The following is a 10,163-nucleotide window of genomic DNA, read 5'->3' on the forward strand; positions in this document are numbered from 1 at the left end:
GGCTTTCTTTTTATAAAAAAAAAAAAAAAAAAAAAAAAAAAAAAAAAAACACCACCAGAGCTCAAATCCACGTTTACTGCTTTTCTTTTTCACGTTTTTAAAATCATCTTTACAGATGAATTAATGTATTAATTCAACATTTGCATATTCATCTGCATGAAAAAGCATAACACCTTTTTAGTGAAGTTTATTAATAAATTAAGTGTTTTCTTTTGGTGTCAACAAGATCTGAGCAAATACTAAAATACGTAACACTGCTGAGTGTCTGGATGATATTTTGTGGTCGTTTCTGACTTATTTATGCAGGAAACGTGAACTTCTATGACTCCAGCAGTAACTACAGTAAGTACATTCACTCGGTACAATCACGGTTTGCAGATTGATGCTTCGTACATGTTGATAAACCAGTGACGATGAAGTCAGACAGAAGACTTTCTGCTGCATATTTTTACTTGTGATTCTGCTGACATGTTTTTTCATGCGCCGATCAGTTTTGAGATTTTGGCCTCCATGACATGTTTTCTGTCAGACGAGTGGAAAGAAAACATCAAAAATACACGTTCAGGTGTTAGTAACAGTTATGAATATGCTGTACTCTATTTCTGCCAATAAATACCCCTAAATATTACACACTGGCCCTTTAAGTTTGATGAAATTAAGAGTCAAATGTGGCAGGATTGAGTGGACGAAATTTGTTTTGCTAAATGATCAGAGATTTTAGGGGATGCATTTAGAGCTGGAACTTAAAAAAAAAAAAAATGCATCAGCAACTATTTTGATGATCTTTATCTTCCTGTAAAAAAAGCCAAACATCTGCTGCTTCTTCCAATAGGACAGGAAAGTGAATATATTTTGGTTTTCGGATAGGAAAAGCAATTTAAATAGAGTCAAACGGATTCATTTTGTAACGTTTAAAAAAAGACAATAAATTGAAAATAAAAAGTGACAGCTAGCTGCGGCTCTGTTTGTGGGCATACAGACTTTAAAACTGTACTCGGGATATAAATAGAAATGCAAAGTGGTGTGGCAAACATTTGCATCCTTTCCCTACAACTAAATGTGTGAAAATAAAAGTCACGCAGTGCAACACATCGACCCAACCAGGTCAAGAGAGTCACATTCATAGAAACCGTCTGATCACGCCTTGAAGAGATAGACAAGTGTGTAGCTGGTTTGAAGAGGAAGCCATCAGACTCCAGAGGAACAGGAAGCATTCATCATCCTCTGAGCCTCCGTACACAGTTTACGTTCAACAAGCTGCTGTAAGTAAACTGTTAACGTTGGGAGGAGGGATTAGTCATACGTGACGGTGGAAGACAGATGTGGCAGTTTGCTTCAGACGACCAACAACGAAAAAACTGCACTTTTTTTAATGAGAATTGCTTTTATTAGCGACACATTAAAAAGGTGTTTGTGTCTCTTAACTTTAGTCTGACCAGCGTGTGGATCACTTTTACACCCCCGGAACAACTTTAGGAAACAATTTATTAAAACGTTGGAGCCAACAAAGAAAAATGAAATGGCAAAAAATAATAAATGCATTCCGAATAACTTTTACTTGTGAACTGAAATAGTTTATCATCTACACTCTAGCGCACGCACACACACACACACACACACACACACACACACACACACACACACACACACACACACTTTCTAAAAAACAAAGTTGCGTGTAAAGTGACAGTTCTGCTCTCTGGCACGGCTGATAAAAACTTCGGTTCCGTTTCTCTTCTTCAGTGTTTTGTAAATAACTCAATTTGTTTTTCTTGCCGAGAATTAGACAAGATCGATACCACTCAAGTATCTGTGAGTTAAATATAAAGCTACGCAAAGACAGTTAGCTTAGCATAAAAACAATTGTTTTTGAAAACAAGTGAAAGTTTCTCCAGGGTGATTTAATAAGATAATTAAATAATATATACTTTTTTCCCCGTGTGAGAAAGGAAAAGGTTTTCCAGGGTGATTAAACATCATTTATGATAAAATAATTTTAAACAGTTCCCGTTTTGTCATTTCACCCCGAGAGACTAAAGTGCAAAGACGTGCTGACAAACATGATTTGTACTTTGTGTTTAGAGTTCATGGAAAAATAAAAATTTAACTTGGAAAAAACATAAACACTGGGAAGAGGTGAACTTGTGGCTAAAATGAGAATTACAACAACAAACACCTTTCTCACCTTTTACAGAAAGAGAAAACAAAGAACTTGGAAAATAATTCTGGGAAACATTTTTTAAAGTCATAAACAGACGAGAAAACTATTAAAATCAGATTATTTTCTTCTCATTTGCCTCTCAGGTCTTCCGTACTTTCTGCTTCCGAAAGCATCCATTTCTCACAAAGCGTCTTGTTTTTCTACCGGTTGAGTCTAAATGACTTTATGAGCCAATTGTTAAACAAAAACACAAAGATGTCCGTCTGAGTTAAGGCCTTTCGGGTCGATCTAAAGCTTTCACGTGAACATTCTGCAGGTTAAAACGTTTCACTAAGTAACAAACAAAAAGCACAAATGCTTAAAAAAGGAGTGAATAGAAACCGCCTGTTGCTTCCTCGACACGCCGACATGTCGCCGTACCTTTAAGGTGTCATAGGTCAATGTGTCTACAGTAAGTTGTGTGATCGGAGCGCTTTGTATACGGGACAGACGGACATGCTCGCATCTCTCACAGCTTCGGGTCAGAACCCATGAGCTTCATCAGCAGCTCCATCAACGATCGGCTGGTTATCTTCCTGAAACCCGAGTACTGCTCAGTGGAAACTATCGAGGAGTAATGTTGGAAAAAAGGTAAAACATTCCTGCGTTGTACTGAAGAATGGACACTAAAGTCCTGAAAGGATTTAAGAAACAAATCTTTACATTTTAAACAAACTGGGAACAAATGGACATAATTCTGACTGTTTCAGCGATTTATATTCTTTGTTTTTGTCTGTAAAGATGCTCCAGCACGATCCACTTTTCTTCAGCTACATCAAGTTAAGTTGGGAAACTGTGCAGCTAAATATTTAGTCTCTTCTTCAAGAAGTTGAGGCGTTTGAGACACGTGTCCGATAGTTTCTCGCAGGTTATTTTAAGTCAGTGTTTTACTTCCTCTTCCTGCCTCGGCCCCGCCTCCCTCTGCCGGAGGAGGAGGAGGGGCCTCCTGCTTCTCCGGCGGCGTCCGACGGGCTGGCCCCGATGTTGATCTGTCCCTCCTGGATCTCGCTGCGAGCCTCCGGAGGAAGGTGTTCGATCTGCTGCTGAGCCTCCAGGTAGAACATGACGTCCCTCAGCTGCTCCTGCAGTTCCGATATCGCCCCGTCCTTATGCTCCCCTGCAGGGGCACATGGGAAATGCACTTTAAAGACACCGGACCGTAAACTTTAAAGAAGTTGTACTAAACTCCCAGAGCAAGTCTTCTTCTTTAGAGGAAGACTTATTAAACCTACAATTACCGTTTGTTCATTTAGGGGGCATCGAACACAACTTTGACGTAGCATCCCCTCTTAAAGGTACAGTTCACCATAATAATAAAACAATACATTCTTCCTCTTAAATGCGACCAGGACATCGGCTTTAATGTTTTCCATTTGTTGATCACCGATAATGTTACATTGCGTGTTTGAATTGGCCGGAGGAGAGCTAGTTAGCGTTAGCAGCACTGGAGCCATTGACTTACATCATGATGCGTTGAGGCTCCAGTCAGTAAAAATGAGAATCGGGGGATTTATTGAGTTTTGTAGTTGTATCTTGTTCCGTTATATTGGAGAGAAGACAAACATCTCTACAGATTTTAACTCAGCAACTCACATCAAAAACAATCTACGAATAAACATCACTCCAGGTAAGAGGATGAATATGGTTCGTTGATTTTAGGGTGTACTGTCTCTTTAAGTGGATACGACGTCCTGAATATTCAGAAGTTTTGAGTTCTGTTGATGTTTTGCGACACAGAACAGTTGCTCAAAGATGGGAAAAATAAAAACACGATCGAAACAAGAATAAGACAAAGTCATAGAGATCTTAGAAAACAAAAGAAACTGTATAAATATTTATTTTAGACGAGCTGAAGCTGCTATAAAACACACGTCACCGTATTTTAAACGTCACCTCTTAACATAAGTATTATTATAAGCTAGATTATTTTGACTATACTATGTGCAGTATAACTTTTTATTACTTTTAAATATCACTCTCAATATTACTTCTCTATTCTAGTTATACTGTATTATTAGGAACTGCAGTTATTTCATTCATTTACTCCTGTTGCTTTCCTATTCGATTTTGTGTCTGTAATTGTTACTCTATTGTTCATATACAACGCTTTGTTATTCTTTTGTAATCTTCTGATCAAACTCTGGCACAAGAACTTCCTTCGGGATTAATAAAGTTCTATCTTATCTTAAATATGGAATAATTCAACAAGTCTAAACCTTGTGAACGCTCTCCTGTTGACGTTTAATGAGCTATAAGTGGACCGTTGTTGAGGTCTGAGGTTTAGCTGGTTAGAGCAGCAGCACAGGATGTAACCAGCTAAACCTCAGATGGTGAAACTCTGCTGAAGAGATCAAGAAGTCTGCAGCTGAAGGACGTCAGATTCCATCCAAAACTGGAGCTCAGAAATAACAAATGTTGGTGTTTGTGTCGCGTTTGTCAGTGAACAAATAGAGATAAGATCAGAAACACAAGGAGCTGAAGTTTGTCTAAATAATCTCTGTGTCAAACAATGGTTTATATTTACATGTTCAGTTCATCAAGATAATCGTCACAAATGAATTCCACTTCTGTCATTTTTAAAGCGTAACGTAAAAAGCTTTCTTTGAAGTCCACCTGCCCGCAGACCACAGACGCTCTGAAGTTAACTGGCACATTGACATTGAGGTGTCACCTGTCCCTGGTATATTAATAAAGAAATAAAACACAAACGTTGACTTTTTTTAAACTCTCCAACAGTCTCTAACTCAGGGGTGTCAAACTCATTTCCACTCTGGGCCACATCAGCATCACGGTCGCCCTCAAAGGGCCGGTTGTAAATGTAAGACTGTAAATGTAACTTCTCCTAACATATTGGTCAATAACCGTCTCTGCATTTGATTATTGTTTATTCAAGTGTAAAAATATTGTACATGCAGTTAGAAATGTGCTTAAATATATTTTTACATTTATACGTTATTGTAACTTAAATCCTTTTAATTTAGGGTTAAGAAACCCACATTACTCTATCAAAGATCAAACTATTAAAGAAAATATCAAACACAAGTTATTACATTAACTTTGTTCAAAGCTTAAAATCCTTTCAAGGGTGCGTTTACACAATCCCACGTGAAGTATTTCATGTGTTGTAAAGACACGTTTAAAGTAGTCTTCAATGTACTCACAATACATTTACATTTCAAGTGTACAGTAACCAGCCAAAGAGCTGCTTCTGTGACTGTGTGTTTAAGTATCTCATCATTATGACTTTCTATCTCATAATTTCGACTACGGAGATATTTTTATCATCAAGTCTAACTTTTAATTATTTTTTTATTTTTATTTTTTTTTTTTGCTGGCGGATTCGCGGGTCACATAAAATGACGTGGCGGGCCGGATTCGGCGGGATTCGGCCCTGCGGGCCCGCGTGTGTGTACACGCACACACGCGCACACGCACACACACACGCACACACAGGTTATGTTATGGCACAAACTGTGTGTCCTCCACATAAACAGAGAGCTGATGCGATGAGGATCTTTTGAATAATACAGGTCTGTCTCAACGTTCAACCTCTCCGCTGACATTCAGGTCGCCCTCAGGCTGAAATGTCAGAATGTTTCCGGAGCAAACGCTGCTCTGCAGACGTTCCCACATTTCAAACACACGGTTAGAAAGAAAGATGAATTAAATGAACGCGTTATAAAACTTTAACGGACAGGATCTGACTTGCAGCAGGTGGACTGAAGCTGATCTAACTTGGTCTACGTGCAGAATGTGACTCCAGCGATCTGCAAATATTATGAGTATAAATGAGGAAGTGATCTCTCAGACTGCCGGCTCCAGAAACAAAGAATAACCCGACTACCTTCAGGAACAGGTCATTGTTTTTCTGCAGTATTCTGAATGTGTACCGGCCGAGCGTCGACATGAACGGTGGTTATGGTGAAATAAACGAGCAGCAACAGGCGAGCTAATGTGTAGAGACGTCTTGCTTTAATGGATCTGTATCGGATCAAATAAACCGGATTAAATGAGTGTTTCGTTAACCTCGGTCTGATGGTTATTATGCGATAATAAATGTGGGATTAATCAGAGATTTGACACAAAAGTTCGTGTGCAAAACGTTCAGTTAGCAGCTTCTTATTTTTAGTCTCTTTTGCAGGTTTAAAAAGACAAAAAGGCCAAAATGAAACATGTTTAAAAAGCTGGAGCGCTCTCTGTACTCAAAGATCATCTGTAAAAGAGAAGACGCGTCACTCTGTAACACCGCCGTGTTTCTGACGTCTTCTGGAGTAAAACCAGCTGATCTCGAGAGTCACGCTCTCAAAGTTAAACTTTAAGTCATTATCAGAGATCCAAGCTTCTGAATGTTGGAGCTTTGAATCCGGACCGTGAGTGTTTGGATCAACGAGTTTGTGTGAAGTAGAGACGACGGATGTTTCAGATCTAATCAACAGTTCGGTGAAGATAGAAGTTATGGAGCAGACTTCTGTCAGCAGATAATAAAAAGGAAACTTTGCCCATTTTCAACCAGATTTGTATCATAATTACACTCGGAGCTCAAAGTCCTCAGGATGACGGGAAGTTTTTTGCACAAAAAGTACAATTTGTAGTTCGAACGACAGCTGGAAAAAATATCATCTGGCAAATGACAACGGGGGAAGTTTTAGAAACTGAAACGAGAGAAATTTCTCTCGAACAAAATCAAAGCCTGCAGCTCCAACAGGGCAAATATTTACATGCATGTTGGGGCTTATTAGTGATTATCTAAAGAGGCGTTTGTATTGTTTGACATTTACTGTCTGGTGATCTCTGGTTGTTTTATATTTCTTACGTTTGATCATAAATACTATGAATAGATAGAAGATAGAGGCCGATGAAAGCTCAATGTTAAGAGGTAGAAACATTTGCATTCTGACAATAATTAAGTTTCCAACGGGCTTAAAACTCACTTTAACGACACAAAGCTGGTTGAAAAGTTTCCCTTTAAATCAGGAGATCCGTAGTGCTGCTGTGAAGGTATTGTAGTATTAAAATGAGGGAAGTACACAAACAAAAACACTTCTGAAGTAAAGTGAACATTAGTTATTCTACATTTCTTTCACTTGCTGCGTTACTGTAAAAGAAAATAAGAAACTTCTACACCGATGTATCACCGTCGTTTGGAGCGAATCTTCCACCAGCATTCATGAGTTTATGCCTCCTCCTCCTCCTTCACTCACCGCTCTCCTTTCCTTTGCGTTCCTCCTCCACCAGCTGGGACTGCAGCTGCGTCTGATTGGCTCTCAGACAGCGGTTCATCTCCTGCTCCTCCTTCAGCTCCTGGCTCAGCTTCACCACTCGAGTGTGCAGCTGAGTGCACCTGGGCACAAAAAACACACAATCAGGTGTATGTTGGCACAAAGTCGTTACAGTGAAACCTGTATTTTTGGAGCTCTTCCGGTAGTTTCCTTTAATAAAACATTTTAACAGCAGGCGTTGTGAGTTGCCATAACAAGAAAAAACTGATCATTTTGATGAGTCTGCATGCAGAAAATACCAAATGACACACTTGATTAATGTCTATAATTAAACCCTTTTGTTCCTGTTGGGACATGTTTTACTTTCTGCTGGCAAAGACAAAGCTCCATTGTTGCACAGAAACACCGATATGATAAAATCTAGATCTAATCTTTATTTATATCTAAAACCTTTAATCCCACTTGATGACCCATGATTCATTGTGACGATTAAAGAAAACAAGAGTGTGTCACAGGGTTGAATTCTGGGCGCTGACATCACAATTATTCCAGAGAACGTTACGTTTCCAGGGTCAAATGTTTGTGTTTGCACCTGCGAGTAAGAATATCGAGTGCACAGAAACATATTCGGTATCATTTGACTTCCCTCTATATTTCAAATGTGTAACTTGTTTTTGTGAAACACTTTGAGCTGCATTCTTTTCATCTTAAAAAGGTGACATCATTAAAGACACCGTCTCCAAAGATCTTCACCGCTTTAATTCAAATGTCAAAGTAGCTGCAGCAGCTTCTCCCACATAGTCGTTTTAAATGTTTTACAGTTCAGCTGTGTTTTCCTACCTCAGAACAAAGTGTCATATTCATGGGAAGTATTAATATTAAAATAACGGGAAAACCTCCAGAAACAAACAGGACAGACGCCACTTGAGTCGCTCTTCACCTACTTTTTCTCGATGCCCTGCTTCTCTTTGCCGATTTCTCCAAACCGTCTCTCCAGATTGTCGCAGCGCTCCAGAGTCTCCTTGAATTTAACTTTCATGTTGTTGATCTTGAAGAGACGTGAGAGCGATCAGATAAAAAAGAAACCAAACTCAAAGACTTCACAGGATGTGCTGCGTGCACTCGGTACCTCCTCGGCCGTCTCCTTCTCCAGGTGCACGATCTTGTTCTCCCAGTAGATCCTCTGAGAGTCCAGCTGACTCGTCAGCAGGTACGAGTACTGCAGACATGGACGATGAGGAGTCAAGTCAGTTATGTGCCGATTCAGCAAAAACAAAGCCTCACAAAAGGAAACGCTTACCTCGAGTTGAAGCGCGTCTATTTTCTCGGCGTGGCAGGTGTCTCCCTCACACTCGTACTGCACCATCTTCCCATCAGTCTTACTGGCCACCAGTCGATGGACGTAGTTATCTGGAACCACAGAGATCACCGGGAGTCACGAACAAACACTTAAAACACTGTTTATTTAAAGACACAGTAGTGATGGAGGTTCTTCTCCACAGTCAGTGTTTCACTACAGTAGATGTTCTGCTGTGGACGTATTCTAGACTCCTGAAAGAATCTCTATCACTTTAAGTGAACGTTATATTCAGAATGTTTTCACCTCTTTACCTTGATGTCAGACACTGAAGCTGTTATCTATGATCTCTACAAACACACCAGGTAAACAATCAGAGGACTAAATATTACCCAGAACACCTTTATAAAGGGACGTCTCTCAAGTTGCTGCCCTCTAGTGGACAGAACTGCAGCTTCAAAAGCCATGAATCCTTGATCCAATGGATGTAATGGATGACTGAAGACACAAACACACATGAGCACAGAGTCGGTACCTCCGGCGTAGTCCCACACCCGGTGGTTGGTGAGCTGCATGGCGTACGTGTGCTGCGTTTCCTCAAAGTGTTTGTAGGCATGCCGGCTGACGTAGCGACCGCAACCGATGTGACCGCAGATCAAACAAATCCACAGGTTCTACGGAGGGAGAGACAGACAGACAGAAGCGAGGGGGTGAGAAAATAATTTAAGATAACATAATCTAAAGTTAGAGTGATTTAAAAGATCACGTTACCTCCTGCACTCCACACTCAAAGCACTTGTTCTCTTCCACTGGTTCTGGTGTTTGACAGTATCGACACACAGGACACCTGAAACACACACAACATATTCATCTATTGTAACACACACGTGCGAGTGTGTGTCTTTTTGAAACAGAAGAATACAAAAACAAAGGTCACATGACATGAAGCCTGGAGAACCAACCAGTGGACCAGGTGAGAGTAAAAGTACTCATGCTGCAGAATGGTTCATTTCAGATTCATACATCTTATATTACTGGATGATAATCACTGATAGAATAATGTATGAATCACGAATGTTTTTGAATGATTTTATATGCTGCTGAGTAGTTTAATCTATAATCATACAGCATCATTTAGGAGTCGATTTATATTTTGTATGAATAATCTGTTAAATGCAAACAAAGACACTTTCTAGAGTCATCTCTGGTAGAAAAGAGGTCAAACGTCAGCTGATCTCTGCGGTCGCGTGCGTCTACACAACTCACGTGGCGTCGTCCCACCGCTGGAGACACTGGCTGTGGAAGCTGTGGTTGCAGAGAGTGGTGAGGATGCCGTTGACCGACTCGTCCATTCTCTCCAGACACACGGTGCACTTCGGCAGCTCGGTCAGCTCCATCACCGGCAGACTGGCTCCCTGAGGGGGAGAGGAGGGAGGGGGGGGGGGGG

At 40.3% G+C, this 10,163-nt stretch overlaps 1 protein-coding gene across 1 annotated transcript in view; it reads right to left on the reverse strand.

Annotated features, from left to right (window-relative positions):
- Positions 1-1,882: 1,882 nt before the first annotated feature.
- brap (BRCA1 associated protein) overlaps positions 1,883-10,163 on the reverse strand; it is an 11,721-nt gene continuing 3,440 nt past the window's right edge. Inside the window, exons 6-13 of the mRNA XM_031875248.1 lie at positions 9,983-10,131; positions 9,488-9,563; positions 9,252-9,390; positions 8,720-8,829; positions 8,549-8,638; positions 8,364-8,467; positions 7,402-7,541; positions 1,883-3,317 (exon numbers count right to left, since the gene is read on the reverse strand). Coding sequence (XP_031731108.1) covers positions 3,088-3,317; positions 7,402-7,541; positions 8,364-8,467; positions 8,549-8,638; positions 8,720-8,829; positions 9,252-9,390; positions 9,488-9,563; positions 9,983-10,131 — 1,038 coding nt within the window. The 3' untranslated portion in view covers positions 1,883-3,087. The remainder of the gene's footprint in view (positions 3,318-7,401; positions 7,542-8,363; positions 8,468-8,548; positions 8,639-8,719; positions 8,830-9,251; positions 9,391-9,487; positions 9,564-9,982; positions 10,132-10,163) is intronic.

This window comes from Anarrhichthys ocellatus, unplaced genomic scaffold (assembly GCF_004355925.1).
Source record: "Anarrhichthys ocellatus isolate YVR2014 unplaced genomic scaffold, GSC_Weel_1.0 scaffold87, whole genome shotgun sequence".
Lineage (NCBI taxonomy): Eukaryota > Metazoa > Chordata > Actinopteri > Perciformes > Anarhichadidae > Anarrhichthys > Anarrhichthys ocellatus.